The sequence below is a fragment of the Scyliorhinus canicula genome, chromosome 17 (assembly GCF_902713615.1).
Source record: "Scyliorhinus canicula chromosome 17, sScyCan1.1, whole genome shotgun sequence".
Lineage (NCBI taxonomy): Eukaryota > Metazoa > Chordata > Chondrichthyes > Carcharhiniformes > Scyliorhinidae > Scyliorhinus > Scyliorhinus canicula.
In genome coordinates this window covers 59,683,955-59,704,948 of record NC_052162.1, presented here as the reverse complement: position 1 = coordinate 59,704,948, position 20,994 = coordinate 59,683,955, and the positions used below count along the sequence as shown (strand labels likewise).

Genomic DNA, 20,994 nt, shown 5'->3' with positions numbered 1-20,994 from the left:
TCTGCAGAGCTCTGTAGGCACTGGGGATGTGGAGTACAGCAGTATGCTAATGCTTGAAGGAATGCCAGCTATAAGAATCAAAACGGAGCCTCCAGAACCTGGGCAAGGGGTAAGTCCAACTCTCCAGACACTTCACTAATTATTTCCAGACCTCAGGAATGTCGAGAACAAAGTGCCATAGTCTGAAGAAGGAAGGGAAATATTTCTGTCGGTGTATAAATCCCATTTCGTTTAGACGTAAAAGGCAATGTCTAATGTGATCTTTTGTTACATAGACATTTTGATCTGTTGGTGCTTTTTTAAAAAAAAAGCACCTTTCATTTTGTTGCATTTTCTGACACGTGCCAACATTTTTTGAAGTAAATCATTATTAATCTTGTTTATCTGTCTGATTTTCTCATGTATGCATATCGTCTGAAATGTTTATTTTCCTGATTTTTAGTAATCCTTTTTCCCACTTACAAATGTGAGGGGTGGGAGTGGGGATAAGGAGAGGAAATAGGCCATGAGGACAACTTTCAGTGTTACTGATTAAGGAAGTTGAAAGATTAACCCTTTACTGGTCTCATTGACATGCCTCCAGATCTGCATTTGCGAATAGGTGTGTCCACTGTTTTCATCGTTTACTGGGATCAGAATCTGTTCTAGGATTTTTGTAACTAAACATTTTTTATACAATTTGCTTATACAAGAATTATTATTTCTCATTGCATTTTAAATGAACAAAAGCAAATATGTTTTGAAACCTATGTTTTTTCCTTAAAGATGCCAGCCATGACCCCTCCCTGTTTTTTTTTCTGGAAGAGTTTCCATGTCACCAGTAACACATAAATGGTACAGAAAGGAAACGTCGCAGCTCTTTTTAAAAAAAAAAATTGAAAGTGATTTGGATTCTCCCAATATTCAAGAAATTAAATGAAATGATATGAAAAGTTAGATATCATAGAATTGTTACAGTACAGAAAAAGGCCATTCGGTCCATTGCATCTATTCTGGCACTCTGCATGAACACCTGAGCTAGTCCCACTCCCAAGCCTTTTCCCATAAACTTCAAAATGTTTTCTCTTCAGGATAGAACCCTTCCAATTTATTGATGTTGCAGCTAAGAATTTTGTCTGGTTTGCTTTTAAAATAAAAAATATTCAGGGACTATGCAACTACTTGGTTGCTTTCTTGTGAAACTATTTGCTGCCTTTCTATGAAAAACCAAGCAGGAAAAAGCAGGAGGATTATCAGCTGATTTCATTTCATGTAGTTATACTGGTGCTGGTGCCTTTTGCAAAAGAGAATTAGTTGGAGTTCACAGTCTTCAGTTCCATCCAGACATACCTACCTGTGGGAAAGTGAAGAGTGAATTGACACTGGTTGAGCGCAGAGCAAACTTTTCCTGTGATGCTGAATGACCCACTAATATTCTGTGTCTAGGCTGGCACCTGAAGAATTGCCACTTGAGTGAGGCACTAAAGGTTCCCATAACCCATGGAACCAAATTCCAACTCTCATCAACCAATGACATGATAGAATTCCCGCAGGGCAGTAGGAGGCCATTCGGCCCATCGAATCTGCACCGACCTTCCGAAAGAGCACCCGACCTAGGCCCACGCACCCACCCTATCCCCGCAACCGCATAACTCCACCTAACCTGCACATCCCTGGACCCACGAAGGGGCAATTTAGCCTGGCCAATCCACTTAAGCTGCACATCTGTGGGAGGAAATAGAAGCACCTGGAGGAAACCCATGCAGACCCGGGGAGAAAATACAAACTCCACACAGACAGTCACCCAAGGTTGGAATTGAACCGGGGTCCCTGGCGCTGTGAGGCAGCAGTGTTAACCTAGAGAGAAAAACAGAGTTTACGTTCTGAGTCCAGTATGATTCTCTTTCGGAACTGAGTTTGGAAGCAGAGTCATATAAAACTCTGTTTCTCTCTGTCTCTCCACAGATGCTGCCAGACCTGCTGAGTTTTTCCAGCATTTTCTGTTTTTATTTCAAATTTCCAGCATCCAGTGCAGCTTTTACTTTGGTGAAGGCTAGTGCAGCATGTTCACAGACATAGAGGAGGATGCCATTTGTCAACTTGATGTTGGTCGTTTCAGTGGCAGTGGCATAAAGCAAGTTGAAGAGGGTTAAATAGAGTTGCAGGAAAGATATGTGGATTTGGGAGGTGATGACGCATTCAACGACTTTGGTGAGTAAAGTGAAATTAGGGATGACCTGATAGTTTGCTGGGACAGAGGAGTCAGTTTGGGGATTTTTGAGCAGAGTTATGAGAGTAGATTTGAAAGGGAGGAGTCAGTACCTGGGGAGAGGCAGCTGTTTATATTACAGGAAGTCCACGCTTAAAAAGTTGTAGCTGCATTCCTGAAAACCGCGACTTGAGTGAGACAACTTTATGCAAATTAATTTCCCCATTAAAACCAATGTAAAAGCTTTCGTTGGTTCTGTAGGATATTCCTCTCCAGAAAAAAATATTGAAGCATTATACCTTAAGTTGAAATACTTTACATTGAGGCAGCACGGTGGTGCAGTGGTGAGCACTGTTACCCCATCGCGCCGAGGATCCGTGTTCGATCCTGGCCCCGGGTCACTGTCCGTGTGGAGGTTGCACATTCTCCCCGTGTTTGCGTGGGTCTCATCCCCACAATCCCAAAAGATGTGCAGGCTAGGTGCATTGGCCACGCTAAATTGCCCCTTAATTGGAAAAAAAAGAATTGGGTACTCTAAATTTATTTAAAAAAATAAATACTTTACATAGCTAAATTCCGATATTGAGGAATGAAATAACTTTGAAAACATTATAAAATACCTACAGTACCTCAATCTCATTGTCGATTCTGTTTCCCGATCCTTCCGCTCGTCACATATCCTGCTCCCTGACCACCTTGGTTGCTGCGTCCCTTCTTCCTGCCTGTTGCCCAGTTTATGTCCTCTCCCGCTCCCTAACCCACCCTCTCTTGCTTCCGACTTGTGTCCTCTACCCGTCCCTATGGCACCCTCTTGCTGATCCAGATTCAGATTTGATGCTGGAGGTCCAGGGTTGTGAAAGTGCAGGTCCTGATGGTGCAGGATTACCGAGGTGGGGCTGTTATAATCGGTGTTTTCTTAAAACTGCTCCCACTCACTGAATTCTTCTTCTGAGCCCGAGCTGGTGCGTGTTGACACATTTGGACCTTGAACAGAACACAGGTTCAGGACAGGGAAGAAAGGAGTGGGCGGGTTAGGGAGCCGGAGGATCGGTGAGCGGTTGAGTCAGCGAGGTCGCAAGTCAGAGGGTCAGGAGCAAGAGGGTGGCTTAGAGAGCGGGAGGGGCTATTCCAAAATGGTGTCGATCTGGTCAAGTGACTCTACATCAGATCAGTGGGAAGCAACTTCAAAACAAGCTCATGATGCTAAATGAAAATAAATGCCCCATTAATTGACCAACATTAAAGCAAAACAACATTAAATTGGGCAATGTTAAACTGGGACCCGCAGTATCGGCTAGTATGTGGGTAGGAAGGAAAACTGTTCAGAAGTTTATTGAGTTTATGGTCGAGCAAGCAGAAGGTGACAAGTTGAGCTCAGACAAGGCATGGAGGGGGGGTGGAGATAGGTGGGTAGTTGCAGAAAAATATGCACTAAGGACAAGATCAGGGATTAACTTTGGTGGGGAAGATTGACTTTGTTGGCAAGGAGAAGCAATAAATGTGGTGGAGACAGCTGAATAGACGTTGGTGCTGAAGATGTCCATGACACCGATTGGTGAGGGTAGGTGGACCAGGGAGGGAAAGGGATTCCACAGATTTGATTGGTAGTGGAGTAAAGAACCCTGGGGTTTTTGTGCATTTAAGGAAGATCTTGGAGTAGGGTGCTTGATGTGGTCTGACTAGACTTGGGGATGATGAGTTTTTCTCATGGCAGACAATGTTGGAAGGGGGTTGGGGACTGAGTGGTGAGAAACGCAAGGAAGTAATCAGAAATGGCCTTGTCTTTGACTGTGGCAATATGAATTGAAAGATTATAATCATAGAATTTACAGTGCAGAATGAGGCCCATCGAGTCTGCATAGGTCCTTGGAAAGAATACCCTACTTAAGCCCACGCTTCCACCCTATCCCCATAACCCAGTAACCCCACCTAACCTTTTGGAAACTAAGGGGCAATTTAGCATGGCCAATCCACCTCACCTGCACATCTTTGGAATGTGGGAGGAAACAGGAATGCCCCGAGGAAACCCACGCAGACACTGGGAGAAAGGGCAAACTCCACACAGACAGTCACCCAAGGCCAGAATTGAACTGTGAGGCAGCAGTACTAACCATTGTGCCACAGTGCTGTGAGATGGTACGGTTGAGGAGGTGGCGCTGAATATGGCTGGGTGAGTTTATATGGTAGAGGGAGGTTAAGACAGGACAGGAGGCAGTGAAGTCTGAAGAGAGAGTTGAAATGGAGTTTGAAATTACCAAGGGTGAGAGGTAACTCTTCAGAATGGGGAAAAGAAGTGAAGATACCAACGTGACCCACCTGGGCCGTGCCTGAGTGGGCGTTATAGAGTAGAAGATGTGAGGTGAGAATGGTGTAACAAGATGAGAGAAAGTGCCAGAGGAGTAGAAGGACAGACCAAAATGAGTTTTGGGGATGAATGCCAGCACAGTGGTTTGGACGTGGCAGGTAATGGAAAGTAATCAGGTGGGAAATAAAGCCTCCCTCAGTTCTCACATCCTTCTCCTGCCCTGTATAATTTTTGGTGGGATGGGATCGGCGGCACGGATGGCTCAAGATTTTGCCCATGGTTTGAGCAGTGGGAAGGGTATGTGGAACAGGAAGGAGGTTGACAGAATTGACCCTTGGTGGAATAATTGGGAGAAATATGGACAGGAAGAATGAATAGGTTAGATGGGAATGCTATTTCCAAAACACAGATTACCTGATGAGCCAATCTAGGAATACCCAGAGGGAAGCATTGACTCCCCCAAGAAGACCAATAATGGGCAACCTCGGCTAGTGAGGGGGGCTGCATGAATGGCCCTTCTTGATCCCAGTCGGGCACAAGATTGAAATCGGGCTCATTCACTAATCATGACCCTATTAATAAGATTAAATGCATTTTATAGATGCCGGATATTTCAAAACGAGTTACAAATACTTAACCATTTTGTATACGAATAGAACTGTCATCGACTTCAAACAGGAATAACAAAATAAATATTTGCAATTTGGATGTAGAGGGAGCACACGGCTCTCACAGCCAATGTTGTGTGTAATGAGCACCTCCCATCGCTTGCCCTTTCTTTACATGTGTATCACTTCAGTCATGCCGGTCAGAAAAAAATTAGGTGGCAGAAATAATAATAATAATCTTTAGTGTCACAAGTGGGCTTACATTAACATTGCAATGAAGTTACTGTGAAAATCCCCGAGTCGCCACATTCTGTTTGGGTACACAGAAGGAGAATTCAGCACGTCTTTCGGGACTTGTGGGAGGAAACCGGAGAACCCGGATATCAGTGCAATGTGTGGGGGTGGGGCGCTGTAGGAGCCCCTAATCTGTAAACTGGGGCATTGGGTGGGTGCCGGGGTCACGTTGGGGGATTGAGAGATCTGGGGCTGGATTCTCGGCCGACGGGATGCTCCATTTTACCGGCAGCCCGGGGGTTTCCCAACCACGTGGGGCTGTCCCACAATGGGAAACTCCATTGAGCAGCCGGTGAAATGGAGCATCCTGCCGGCGTGCTGAACCAGAAATCTGGCGCGGCGGGATGGAGAATCCAGCCACTGGCAAGATCTTCCTTGCCGAGGCCCGAGTGTCCCGTTTAATAGCGGGATTGTTCTCAGCACTGCAAGCGCCAGGAAAACCCCCACTAAACGTACCCACAACGGGACTGTTTTTTCCCCGTTAAATTGCGCCCTCTATTTAGTCTTATCCATAACATGCTGTTTTAAGAAACTTTAATCTCGCCAAAGACATTGCCGTTTGTCTTCCCATGTTTCATTCATGGGATTATATATAAAAATACACCAAGGTAAAAACAGGGAGATGTGTTACTTGGCTCAACCAGTCAGCGTTGATCCTCTGGATGGACATCTAGCCCAATAGTCATAAATCATTGTTTGGCATGGAAGATAGACCACTTGTCTTGCTTGTGACATGTGTTAAGAACTCCACTGATGTTAAATGCGAGAGTATTCCAAAACCCAGAAAGGTAATTTGGAACACGTGTTCATAGTGGTGCATATTTTCAACCTGATATACTGTGAGAAAAGATATGTGAACCAGGGAGGAATAGTCCAGTTGTTGTGTGAACAATTAATAAAGAATATTTATTAATTTGTAGAACACACTATAAGAAGGATTATAATACACTACAGCACACAAGTACACAGATGGCTATATACACACAGTACTACAGGAAATTACCCCTTGGTTCCAACTGCCTAAGTTTCCTGAACTCTGAGACACCCCTTTGTTCCCAAACAGTATTGAATATTATATAACTATGAGCGAAATCCAGCAAATAATTACCATGCATAGGCTATGTGGCCACCTTTGGGGAAAAGCATTTTTAGTTTCAGCAAAGGCGAAATCAGTTTAGTTTGGGTTTTGATCTTAACCGGCTGCCTGCTTAGCAATAACTTGTTTTCGGGAGGCGGTTTCTTTAGCTGGGTTTAGTTGATGGTCAATGTCTGTGTTTGTCCCTGCCTTCCTTTTTCCTTGGTCGCTGTGCTATGGATATACTATTTTCCCTTTAATGTTATCCACCCTGTGAGGTGGCTTTTTGGATACACGTGTCAATCTCTCCACTTTGAAGTTACCTTTTCTATAACCTCATTGTTTTCCTCTGGTCATGTTGTGGAAATTATAATAAGGACAAATTCTTCGAGCTTCGATTCAGGAAATTTATTTGACACACATATTTGTGGAAAGGGCCGTAGTCTGGCTAAATGGCCATTCATAAGAACATAAGAACATAAGAACTAGGAGCAGGAGTAGGCCATCTGGCCCCTTGAGCCTGCTCCGCCATTCAATTAAATCATGGCTGATCTTTTGTGGACTCAGCTCCACTTTCCGGCCCGAACACCATAACCCTTAATCCCTTTATTCTTCAAAAAACTATCTATCTTTACCTTAAAAACATGTAATGAAGGAGCCTCAACTGCTTCACTGGGCAAGGAATTCCATAGATTCACAACCCTTTGGGTGAAGAAGTTCCTCCTAAACTCAGTCCTAAATCTACTTCCCCTTATTTTGAGGCTATGTCCCCTAGTTCTGCTGTCACCCGCCAGTGGAAACAACCTGCCCGCATCTATCCTATCTATTCCCTTCATAATTTTAAATGTTCCTATAAGATCCCCCCTCATCCTTCTAAATTCCAACGAGTACAGTCCCAGTCTACTCAACCTCTCCTCATAATCCAACCCCTTCAGCTCTGGGATTAACCCAGTGAATCTCCTCTGCACACCCTCCAGCGCCAGTACGTCCTTTCTCAAGTAAGGAGACCAAAACTGAACACAATACTCCAGGTGTGGCCGCACTAACACCGTATACAATTGCAACATAACCTCCCTAGTCTTAAATTCCACAGTACTCTGAATTATACAGTTGAAAACCATTATATTTATAGTGTGAAATAAACAACTCTGAAGAAATAAAACCTTGGGAACATACGCAAGAGGAAATATGAAAGTTTTGCCCTTGGTTTAAGAACAATTCTCATACGCATTTGTTATCTTTCGGGAAGACAATGTGTTATCATAAGAAGGCCGAGACCAAAATATTAAGTAGTATGTTTTTCCGTTACCTGACCTTTTTATTTTGTTCAGAAATTAATGTATGCTCTAAGTGGGCAACTAATCCTTACATTAATTTCTCTTCCACAGGTCACCTAGGTGTACACTTGCTTTTCTCATTGTATGCTAATTCACATCTCAATCTCTTTGGATGTCACCCTGTCTTATTTTCTTTTATCCCAATTTCATTTTTAATCGTAATTTTCCCCAATTCTTAACATGTGAGAAACTCAGCTGTTTTTTTTGTTGCAGTGATTAATGTTTTATATATAACAACTAAATAACCGGCTATTTTATAAATGAGAGATTAATTATCCCTTTGTGTATTGTTTGAGCAATCTGGAGTCCCAATATTAATTTGGAATGTAAGCGACTGCCAGTGATAATGTTCTGGAGTGTTCGCTACATCCCATCTCATTATATTTTTCTCATGTTTTATTGGAAGCATAAAATACTTTCACACGCGTTTTATGTAGCAATTGTAAGTTAAGTGTACATTTAGCTCGATATTTTATGAAGACGTTGTAAACTTTGATTGCATGCTACTTATGAGAGGAATTGCACTGATATGCTCAGGCTATCTTCTTAGTTTGTAGTGGTAGCAATGCAAGTCCATGGTTAAGACAGCTTGTTTGGCTTTGGATTCTAAATGTAAGTTGAGCTACAAAATAGGGGTGGAGGCCTTGTGTCCTGGAGATCTTGTCATTTGGGATTTTTGTCTTTCGTGGCTAATCAATGGACGGCTGTACACTTTTTGTTGAATGCGTCTCTAAAGAATGGGTTGTCCACTTGTTGGTATGTCCCAAGTTGCAGGCAGTGATTGAACATGATTTGTTACAGTTGCACTTGACTTTGGGCGAGTTTCTCCATTTGGCACGCCATTGGGATTCTCCATTTCGCTGGCTGGTCAATGGGGTTCCCACTGTAGGGAAGCCCCATGCTGCCGGCAAAATGGAGAATCCCGACGGCGGAGAATTCAGCCCCATATTTCAGCCACATGTTACATGGTCGGGAGTGACTGTACTTTGTGATGGTGGGAGACTCCTGTATCCTCATGTAGGTAGCAAGGAGTTTAATGCTGGCCTGCTTGTTGTAGTTATCAACAGAACGGGTTCAATTTCTGTACTGGCTGTGGTTGTTCATGAAGGCCAGCCTCCTTATCGTGGCCCCCGCCCGATGTGGAGTGGTGCCCATCAAGCTATGTAAGCAATTATCCCTCTCTAATTGAGAGACATGCCTGTCCTTCATGGAATACCGCTAATTACTACTTGTGTATCTTCTATTCCAGTTGGCAAGTCTTCCAAATAATGGGCGTGGTTGTCAAAGATTAGAAATTAATTGTGGTCCTTGTGATCTTCTGGAGTATTATCCAAGTGTAAAGCTATGACAAAGGTATGTGTAGAAAGCTGTTCTTCTCACAGTTTCTCCAGCAGTCATGCGGTGTGGGGTTGCTGTAAAACATGGAACTTGAAAAGGTGACAATTGTACATTTTGCTGCAGATGGTTGTCTTCAAGATCTGAGTTCATAACCAACCAACCATGTGGAGAGAGGTTGTGCTAAGTTTATATAGAGCATTAATGAAACTGCATCTGGAATCCTGTGTACGGCAATGGTCTCCTTAGTCAAGGAAGGATACAGATGTGTTGGAAGCAGCTAAGAGAAGGAAGGTTAATAGACTAGTACCAAGATTTACTTATGAGGATATGTTGGGCAGGCTAGGCTTGTATCTGTTCGAATTTAGACGAGTAAGAGACAACCTGATTGAAATATATAAGATCCTGAGGGGTCTTGACAGGGTGTTTCCTCTTGTAGCAAATGCTAGAACTAGGGGTGACTGTTTAAAACTAAGGGTTGCCCATTTAAGACCAAGATGACAAGACTTTTTTTTCTCTCAGAAGCTTGTGAATCCCTTTCTCCAAATGGCAGCGGAAGTCTTTGAATAAGGCTGAAAAAGATAGATTCTGGATAAGCACAGGGATGAAAAGTTATTGGGTATAGAATGGAATGTGGAGTTGAGGTTGCAATCAGATCTGACATGATCTGGGGGCAGCACAGTAGCATAGTGGTTAGCACAGTTGCTTTACAGCTCCAAGGTCCCAGGTTCGATTCCCGGCTTGGGTCACTGTCTGTGCTGAGTCTGCATTCTCTCCCTGCGTCTGCATTGTATTCCTCCGGGTGCTCCGGTTTCCTTCCACATTCCAAAATGTGCAGGTTAGGTGGATTGGCCATGCTAAATTGTTCTTACTGTCCAAAAAAGGTTGGGTGGGGTTACTGTATTACGGGTATAAGGTGAAGGTGTTGGCTTGGATTGTATGCTTTTTCCGATGGCCGGTGCAGACTTGATGGGCCGAATGGCCTCCTTCTGCACTGGAAATTCTATGATTCTGTTGAATGGCAGAGCAGGCTTGAGGGGTCAAATGGCCTACTCCTAATTTATACGTATGTGCGTTGCAACTTCCACGCCTTATAATAACTCCACACCCCATGGTTGCTGGAGAAGCTGTGCCAGAAGAACACCTTTCCACACACAACTTTGTCAAATCTCCATACCTGGATACCTATGAGTTCATAATTCTTGCCATTTCTTCTCTCATAACAAATGACCAAGGCCTCTTTCCAGGGATTTCAATTTGCTTTCAACGCCATAATCTGTCATGGAAGTGAACATAGTACTGTACTTACCGTGAAACTATGTCTTCAGAAGCTGCTTGGAATTGGAGAAGGTGTTTCAAAGTGATTGACTCCTCCTCCAGTCTGCAGAGTACTACCAGGTACTGGAAGTATCATTTCATTTGAAGGTATTGGATAAATAATAAAGTGCTTTTGTTAATACACTGAGAGAAGGCCATAATCTGACTCTCGTAGAGAAGCTGGTCTAATGTGGCCATTAAGCTTGGCAGAAGAGTTGATAGAACTAATGAGATGCTGAAGGAAGTAAGGATTCCAGGCTGTGAGGCATGGAAGTGAATGGAATTGCTTTTACTGATTCAAATGCTTTGGTCAGTGACGTAAATGCAATGAAGAGTTCCTGGTATTGTTCTCAAACTTATTTTTTTCTCGGATTGTCCAGCAATCTGTAGCCACAGTGCATCTCTGGGAGGATTTCCTCAGTCACGGGAGATAGGGGATCTGAGCTGATCTGAGTGGGATAACCAGTGGCTCAATTGCCAGAGCGAACAGCAGTGGGGACAATGGACACCCCTGCCTCGTGCCTCTGTGCAGCCATAAGTCATTTGAGCTGGTGGCATTCATCTGCAAGCTCGCCATGGGAGAGCTGTACAGGAGTTTCATCCATGAGGTGAACACTGACCCAAATCCAAACAGTTCCAAAACTCGATGAGCTACTTCCACTCCACACGGCTGAAGGCTGTCTGTGCATCTATGGAGGTGGGATGATCACGTCTGGTGTCTCCTCGCCGGGTGGGGACATGACCACGTTCGGCAGGTGTCTGATGTTTGCCATCAGCTGTCTGCCCTTGCCAAACCCAGTCTGATCTTCCGTGATCACCTCTGGCAGGCAATGCTCTAGACGTCTTGCCAAAACACTTCGCTAGAACTTTGGCATCAGTGTTCAGGAGTGAGATCTGTATGACCCACACTCCGCCGGGTCTCTTTCTTGCTTCAGGATCAGTGAGATCAAGGCCTGCACCAGCGTGGGTGGCAGGGCCCACCTCGACAGCGAGTCGATGAACATCTCCGGCAGTGTGAGGGGCCATTGCTTCTGCAAACGCTTTTTTGCAGGACGAAGGTCCTGATGCCATCCTGGATGTCATGGAGTTGATGCACTCAATGATTTCCTCTAGACCCAGTAGTGCTTGCAGTTCCAGTCCCTTTTCCTCCCCAACAGCTGGGAAAACCAGCCCGTCCAGGGACTGCTTCATCCTCTACTTCCCTCCTGGGGCTTGGAGGTGTACAGTACCTGACAACCATCCAAAGACTCCGTTGGTCTCCTCTGGGGCAGTGTCCACCCGTTCCTTCTTGTCCCTGATTTGCGCTATCTCTCGTGTGGCCGTCTGTTTCCTCAACTGGTGTGCCAGTAGGCGGCTGGCCTTGTCCTCTTGTTCGTAGAAGGTTTCCGGTGTCTGGTGGAGCTGCACACTGCTTTCCCAGTGGAGAACAGGTCGAATTCCATTTGTAATGTTTTCCTCTCCGCTGCAGCCCCATAGTTGGATCCGTGGAGTACTGCCGATTTACTTCCAGTATGGAGTCAATTAGCTGCTGCCTGGCACCTTCTCTCCTCTGTCTCCATGAGCTCTGCATGATATTATCTCCCCCGTGATCACTGCATTCAGTACCTTCCAGAATGTGGAGGGTCTACTTCCAGTATGGAGTCAATCAGCTGTTTCCTGGCCAGCTTCTCTCTCCTGTCTCCATGGGCTCTGTATGATATTATCTCCCCCCTGATCACTGCCTTCAGTGCCTTCCAGAATGTGGAGGGATAGACCTCCCTGTTCTGGTTGCAGCTTACGTATTTGTTGTGGCTCGTGTCATCCTTTCGCTAAAAGCCTTGTCGGCGAGAAGGGTGCAACTTCCATGGGGGCACTGGGCCTGACTCGTCTCTAGCCTCACATCCAAGTAGTGTGGTGCGTGGTCCGAGATAACTATTGCGGAGCCTTCTGCCCCTATTACCCCTGGAAGCACTGATTTTCCCCACCACAAAGAAGTCTATTTGGTACTTGTGGACCTGGAAGAAGACGGCAACTCATTCTCTGCGGAACCTCCACAAGTCTACCCCCCATCTGTCCCAAAAAGATGGTCAGTTCCTTAGCCATTCCTGATTTTGCCCCTGATTTGGGGCAAGATCTGCCTTCGGGTCCAGGACACAATTGAAGTCTCCCCCTATGATCGGTTGGTGGGAGTCGAGGTTGGGGATCTTTGCCTTTGTCCTTTTGATTCACACCCCCTTGCCCTCGTGCCGAAACTCGCCTATCTCACCCAGCTCTTTCTTATCCACATCTGGTCTTTCATTCTTAGATGTATCTCCTGGAGAACTATTAAATGAAAAATGAAATGAAATGAAAATTGCTTATTGTCACGAGTAGGCTTCAATGAAGTTACTGTGAAAAGCCCCTAGTCGCCACATTCTGGCGCCTGTCCCGCGGGGCTGGTACGGGAATCGAACCATGCTGCTGGCCTGCTTGGTCTGGTTCAAAAGCCAGCGATTTAGCCGAGTGAGCTAAACCAGCCCTACGCTGACTATCGGACTTTTCAGGTTAACAAAGACTCGGGATCTTTTGACTGGGCTGTTAAGTCCCATCACATTCTGGGCAGCATGGTGGTACAGTTGTTAGCACTGCTGCCTCACGGCGCTGAGGACCCGAGTTCGATCCCAGCCCCTGATCACTGTCAGTGTGGAGTTTACACATTCTCCCAGTGTCTGCGTGGGTCTCACCCCGACAATCCAAAAAGATGTGCAGGGTAGGTGAATTGGCCACGCTAAATTGCCCCTTAATAGGAAAAAAAGATTTGGGTACTCTAAATTTATTTTTAAAAGTCCCTTCATATTCCAGGTGACTATCCTGACCGGGGACATTTGCCTGCCCCCTACTTTGGGGTCAGTCATGTTCGCCTCATGGACATGTCCCTGCATGCCAGGGTTTCCTTTTGCTCTTGGCCCGCCCAAGATGGCTGCCACCACCTTCCTCCTTCCACCCATACCCTCATGTAATTTGCATAACCAGTATTCTACCCTCCCTCCCCCCTTGACCCCCACCCTGATCCCCTCCGATCATGGATCTATCCTCTCCTGTACCACCCACTAACTTACCCCTCCCCCCTGCCAGATGGTCCATCCCTCGGGAGACATGCTGCGGCCCCCGTCTCTCGCGTTACTCCCGTTCATCAGCCTGTTTGCTAGTGTGGGGCACCACCCACCCCTGTCTCTTTGCCGTCCCTATTTAGTGTTGCCCTGTTTGGTGCTGGCAGAGGATGGGCCTTGATGCCCAAGGAGGAGTGCCAGTCCTCTGGCCTCGTGTGTTTCTCGCCCATCTCAGGATTCATTCTTTGTCTTGATGTTTGTGTAGTCTTACGATGATTTACCCCGGTGGTTTCCCTGGACTCTGCTTTCGGAGCGACCTGTGTGCTTGGTCTACCTCTGGGAGTTTGGAGAAGCCCTCCTCCCTGACCTGTTTCCAAAGCATCTTTGACATGAACTCAGTTGTGCTCCTACATTCTGTGCCCTCTTGTCGCCTGACAATCCAGAGGTTGTGTTCTCTTGGTCCTGGGCCTTCCAGTGTGTTTTGAGTTGCAACCAACCTTGTTATTTCGGCCTCACATGAGGCGATTTGTTTGTCTTGCTTGGTGACCACCTTCTCCACTTCCCGGATTGTTGCTCGATGGGCCTCCAGCTGTCGCTCCACTCTGTCCATCGCTCCACCTATGAGGGCCAGCGTGGTTTTAATTGCCGTCTTCATTGCTGACATTAGGTCCTCCTTATGCTATGCTTTTGGAGTTCTATCAAGATAAACTCCACCAGGGTAAGAATGGCCTCTTTCATGCTTAGCATCCCAGGCCCAAAACACTCATTCCAGGTTAAGTAGCATTTCACTTGCACCTCTGTCAATTTGGTCAATTGCATTCGCTGCTCCCAATGTGGTCTCTTCTATGTCGGAGAGACTAAATGCAGACTGGGTGATTGCTTTGCTGATCATCTTCGGTCTGTCCGCATTCAGGATCCTGACCTTCCCGTTGCTTGCCATTTTAACACAAGACACTGCTCCCATGCCTATATGTCCACCCTTGGCCTGCTGCAATGTTCCAGTGAAGCTGAATGCAAACTGGAGGAATAACATCTCATCTTCCGGGTAGGCGCACTACGGCCTTCCGGTCTCAACATCAAATTCAACAACTTCAGATGATTAGCTCAACCCCACCTCGACCCCTTTGTTTTCATCCCATTTCATTTTTTTTGCTGTCTTTTACCATTTCTTTCTTTCTTGTATTTCTTTATATATCTATATATCCCCCCATCTTATCCACCTTCTCCTTACCTTTTCTCCCTTTTGCTTCCCCTTCCCCCTCCCCCCATATCTACATCTGTCACAGTTACCCTCTGATGTTAGTTTCTCTGCTGTTTGGCCTTTCACACCTTTTGTTTTCCATGGGGACTGCCATTAGCACTCTTTCCCCTTGGTTTCTGTGGCTATCGGCACTTTGTTCCCTTGGTTTCTGTGGCAATGACCAATCTTTCATTCTCTCACCCCACAGTATAAATATTTCCATATATAAGACTTCCATTCTTAGCCATGGGTTTGCAGGGGTCTTGAGACTAGGCCAGTTTCATTTGGTCTGGGTTGTCCAAGCCTAATATCTGAATTTTGGGAGCTGGAGGTATTTGACCCCTACTCGTATCCGTGTATATCCAGCATGATAGCAAGTGGGTAGCACTGTTGCTTCACAGCTCCAGGGTCCCAGGTTTGATTCCCAGCTTGGGTCACTGCGTGGCGTCTGCACGCTCTCCCTGTGTCTGCGTGGGTTTCCCCTGGATGCTCTGGTTTCCTCCCACAGTCCAAAGATGTGCAGGTTGGGTGGATTAGCAATGCCATGCTAAATTACCCTTGGTGTCCAAAAATGTTAGGTGGGGTTACTGGGAGAGGGCAGAGGCATGGGCTTGGGTGGAATGCTCTTTCCAGGGGCCAGTGCAGGCTCGATGGGCCTGGTAGCCTCCTCCTGCACTGTGAATTCTAAGAGTGGTCGAAGGAAGAGTGGGGCCTTCCAGCTATTTAAAAAGTGCACGTGTGTATGAACGCAGAGGGCATGCCCGAATCTAAATGAATGATTTGCAATTGTCTTTATCAAGGAAGAAGATGCTGCCAAATTCATGGTGAAAAGGGAGGTGTTTGAGGCATTGGTGGCCAATAATGGATAAAGTGTTAGATAAGCTAGCTGTACCTAAATTGAGAAATCACCAGGACTGGAACAGATATAACTGAGGAAACCTGAAGGAAGCAAGGGTGGAAACTATGGAAGCACTGGTTCTAATTTTCCAATCCTCAGATACAGGTTGCTGCTGGAGAATTGCAAATGTCACACCTTTGTTTTCATAAAAATGTGAAAGAATAAACCCGGCAAACTCCAGGCCATTCAATTGAATGTCGGTGATGGGAAAGCTTTTAGAAATAATCCTGGACAAAATTAAGTTTGTTGGACAATAAAGGAAATTCGTGTCTAACCTTTCTGACGAGGTAACGGGAGAGAAGGTTGATGAGGGTAATACAGTTGGTGTGGTTTGTGTGGACATCCAAACAAATGTGCCACATAACCAGCTTGTCAGCAAAGTTAGAGCCGATGGAATAAAAGCTATTTCTGGCTTTATGGTGGCCACCACTAATACGTAGGTGACCTTGGGTGAGGTCAAGACTGGGCTCAGCTATGATGCTCGTGGAATCAAAATAACCGGTTAACACTGATTATTTCTGTCACTGAAGGTGGGTCGAAGTAATATTTTTGTATCCATTTGATAATCTGTTTGTCTTCAAATATATCTACAAACTAATGGTTGGGTTTCAACTAAACTTGGTAGGCAAGTTTACCTCATGAATTAGGATATGACCCAAAGAAGAATTGTTAAGTATCTGGCGAAGATGCATATCTGGATCCTGGAATATATTTATAGGATCCATTAATATTGGGAGATGGGGGTCCATTGACTTATTTTTAAGAATGCTGTTGATTGAATCTTTTAAAATGTCATGGGTTGCCTCAGCTGCTATGGTGGAATTTGGCATGGCTGTCAAAGTGTGAGCAGAGCTTTTGGAGCAGGTTGTTGGATGTGGATTGGCCTGAAGCCACTAAGTGAGATGAAAGTTGTGAAAAATATCTTTTTTTTCAGCTTTATGGTTACACAGCATAAGCCAAGCAGGAATAGCCTCACGGAGGGACTGTGTAATTGTAAAAATACAGCATGGCGGAGGTATAAACCCTTTTGAGGGCCCTCTTCATTTGCTGTATAATCTTATGTGTGTGCAAGGCATTGGCGGATGACCAGCACCTGTGGAATGGTTCTCGGGTATGAGCCAATACCTTTTTAAGAAGGGACCTTCCTCTGTGGGAGGAGTCTTGTGACCTGCTAATCTAATCAGGGACGCTGTTGGGAAATCACTGGGATGCGTTGGGACTTGTCCAAGCAGTTGGACCCTAGAGCTGAGTATAGAAAGAGCATTTTAAAGCACTCTGCAAATAGTTGTTTATAGTTGTAACAAATTGTAGTTTCTTATAAGTTAACTGGTTGATTACAAAGGGAGAAACAAGAAATGGGAGGAGAAACAGGAAATGGGAGGTAAAGTTGAAAAGTAAATCACAGAATATTACTGCACAGAGGTGGCGAGTGGACCCATTTTTCACAAGTAGGCGTCAATGAAGTTACTGTGAAAAGCCCCTTGTCACCACATTCAAGCGCCTGTTCGGGGAGACCGGTACAGGAATTGAACCCGCGCTGCTGGCCTTGTTCTGCATTAAAGCCAGCTATTTAGCCCACTGTGCTAAACCAGCACCATAAATTCCTGTGCTCACTTTAATATTGGAAGTTGTCTATGTGGATTTGACACTTTACACCTGTCTGTACTATAGTGCTTCATTTTTTGAGTTTCCCAGATCCTGGCCTGAACTGCTAAGAAATTGCTCTGCTCCAAATAATTTTGCTTCCGAAATGTGTTTGCTATTTAACTGCATGTGTAAAATTGAAGTACTGTATTATATAAAAATACAGATAGGATATATGAATAAAATGGAGACATTTCACATGTGTGCTTCTTCCAATCATCCCTTACCCTCTAACCTTGTTCCACCTGAATTCTACACTTGGGGTTTTACTCAGCATGTCAATCACAGGAGGTTGACCAGTGTGATGCTGTTCATAAGTTCTGTGGTTCAACTGGAGTTTATATTTTGTTGATTAATATTGCAACTTTGCATTTGTTTATTTTCATTTATTTTTAATAAATTTAGAGTACCCAATTATTTTTTTCTCCAATTAAGGGACAATTTAGCGTGGCCAATCCACCTACCCTGCACATCTTTGGTTTGTGGGGTGAAACCCATGCAGACATGGGGATAATGTGCAAACTCCACACGGACAGTGACCCAGGGCCGGGAGTTGAACCCGGGTCCTCAGCGCCGCAGTCCCAGTGCTACCCACTGCGCCACATGCCGCCCTTACCTTTGCATTTGTAACAGGTAGATGGTGCGACCTGATCTGCCCTGGCCCGGGACGGCAAACGACCTTGAAGCAGAAAAGGGAGGGCCGAGATTGTTAGATCAATTCTTTGGACCTTCGTAGATTTGAAGTAGTATCCCCAATGTTATGGTATGATTGAATGCTGAAATTACTTCCCCCCCCCCCCCCCCCCCCCCCACCCCCGAAATCCCCCACAACACCACCCTGCCATCTCTGCCATTCCCCAGGGAGATTTGCTTCATGCTTAATCTTTCATAAAAAATGGTGATGACTGAGTAGTGCCTTTGCTCCGCATTGCAGCTGGGGTGTTGACGAGGAGCTTGGAAAAATGAAATATTTTACTTCACTTTAATTGCCACAGAGGAATAGAAAGGAGCGATTTCTGTAATAAATGACCGAATTATAGCTGCAGTAGCAATTGCTGTGTGTCCTATATTCACATATTTATATGTGTGTAAGCATATAGCAATATGATGAATCTTCTGTTAGAGAATTGTTATCATGCTTTAATTTGCAGGGACTATGTTAACAATCTCTACATGACAAGCATAAATGGCACAGCGTTTTTTTTTGGTATCGGGCAAGTATATTGTGTTTATGCTTTTGTTTTAAGAACATTCCTCCTGAGAACATGAATGTGGCTCCCTTTGCTGTTTATCTAACTCATTCTTCTCTGGGACACATGAGGTTCGTTGGGCAATATGTTTGCTGTCCAATAACCTGCTTGGAGCTGGGGGCATCTCCTGAGTCATTCATTTTAAATAAATGGAGAATAACGGTTAACTGAATATGTGTTTGTGATTTGGAAGCGTATTTATACTATTTCAGTTTTCGTGTGCCACTTTATGGAATTCGGGTGTTCTGTAGTGTTATGGGTGTCTGGTCAGCCCTAAACAGTGGCTAAGATACTGGACCAGAACCATAATGTTTTTATGTTTAAGGCAGTGCGGAAAGATCGATTCATAGAATCATAGAATTTACAGTGCAGAAGGAGGCCATTCGGCCTATTGAGTCTGCACCAGCCCCTGGGGAGAACTCTCTACTTAAGCCACATCTCCACCCAATGAGTTCCCATTAAACAGCACTTCAAATGAAGATGCAACTCGCATTCCAATTACACAGGCAGGCAAAGGAGCTAGATGCATTTAAAAAGCAGTTTTTCTGCAGTTAGTGAAGTTCCTTCAGAACCCATTTCGAAAGCTAGCCTTTGGAACAGCTTTTCATGGCCTATTTTGGGAGCTTTTCAAATCCTCCTTCTCACCTGTTCAAACAGGATTCTTTGTCTAGCTCTCTGATTTCCACCAGCCCCTCAAACAAAGGTTCTCTCCTGAGGTGTCCAGATTTGAACCCATTATTGTTATCTTGGCTGTTTGATTTCCCACTCTAGTTTATATAAAAGAACAGCACCATGCTACTGATATGCAACTAACCTTCAATTTATGGACAAAAGACTCTGCAATAAGCTAATGACTGGTCAAGCAAGAGTGTCCTGAAGGACAATGGATCACGGGTGAATCACCCTGCCTGAACAGGGGCACCCTGTGTATTCCCACTAACGACTTTCTGAATGGGACACTGTAACTCAGGCCAGGTGTGGGCGTATCTTTCTGACTCTGTGCTAGCAGTTTTTCCCTCAATCTGTTTAACCCCTAAATTGCCTACTACATCTTCGCTTCCATTTCTGGATACAATTTCCCAATATCTCCCTTTTGTAACAGTAGCTATAATCTGAGACATTGCATTTGGATTGTACTTGAGGTGGATCTGATATTGGAACCTTCATTAATTTATCCAATTGTTTTGCATCATCATTATCAATCTTTATGGTGCCAACTGATGTAATTACAATGTGCCCATGTAGAGCCAAGGGCAGTGCAGAAGCTGTCAGGAAACTGGTTTCGGACCATTTTCCCCAGAAGTAGCGACCATAAAGACAACATGTAAGATTTTTATATTCTCGGAAATATAACTTCCAAAGAAAGTTTGACTTAGTTAGATTGGGTTTAAAGATAAAAGAGGAAAAACATATGCAAGGAAAGATTGTGCAAAGGAGTGGCCAAGTGATACCTTGAAGAGTGTGCTGTGTTGGGACAGACCTGTGAAGTAAGCATCTTCTCTCCACCCCCAAAAAAGTGTTGTTCCAGAAAGCAACGTTTTGTTAGAAGCTTTGGATTTCCATTATCCAGTGAGAGGGAAAGAAAAGACCTGTGAAATACCTCCCCGAGAGTAGGAGTGGGTGCCCTGCGGGAATATTATTGGAATTTTTATGGATTAAGTATGTATAGAGACTGTTGCCTGAAAAAGGATGTTTATTTGTGAGTCTAACTAAGTGTAAATAGTTTGGGGAATGTTTGTAAGACTAATATTGACTGTGTAAATGTAATTGTGTGTGTTTACATTTTCTTTTGTTTTAATTTAATATTTAAAAAATCTCTAAAGTGGTCCTGGAATTTTTACTCCTGACTTCAGTACACAAACCTTTGGGCGCGATTCTCCGCTCCCCACGCCGGGTGGGAGAATCGCAGGAGGGCCGGGCGAATCAAAACACGCCGTCCTGGCACCCCGCACGATTCTCCCATCCCCCCCAAAAATGGCGTGTCGCGTTTTTCGACACGCTGCTCGGAGAATCGGCGGTCGCCGTTTTTTTATGGCGACCGGCGATTCTCCGGCATGGATGGGCTGAGCGGCCTGACGAACCCGACTGGTTCACGCCGGCGGCAACCACACCTGGTCGCTGCTGTCGTGAACAGCGCGCGACAGGTAAATGTGGGGCCTGTGGGGGGCGGAGGGAGGATCGAGCACCACGGGCGTGCTCATGAGGTGACTGGCCCGCGATCGGTGCCCACCGATCGTCAGGCCGGCGTCTCTAAGAGACGCACTCTTTTCCCTCCGCCGCCTTGCAAGATCAATAGCCATGTCTTGCGGGGGCAGCGGAGGGGAAGACGGCAACTGCGCATGCGCAGGTTGGAGCCGGCCAACCTGCGCATGCGTGGCTGACATCACCTCGGCGCCGCCGGCCGCATCATTCCCGGCGCGCCGCTTTGACACAAG

The 20,994-nt window shown here is 45.3% G+C and overlaps 1 protein-coding gene across 9 annotated transcripts in view; it reads left to right on the top strand.

Moving 5' to 3' along the window:
- Positions 1-20,994, top strand: part of LOC119951340 (Krueppel-like factor 12) — a 210,150-nt gene that overhangs the window by 86,815 nt on the left and 102,341 nt on the right. For all 9 annotated transcript variants that reach the window (XM_038774459.1, XM_038774461.1, XM_038774462.1 and 6 more), the window contains one exon: positions 8-109. In XM_038774459.1, coding sequence (XP_038630387.1) covers positions 8-109 — 102 coding nt within the window. The remainder of the gene's footprint in view (positions 1-7; positions 110-20,994) is intronic.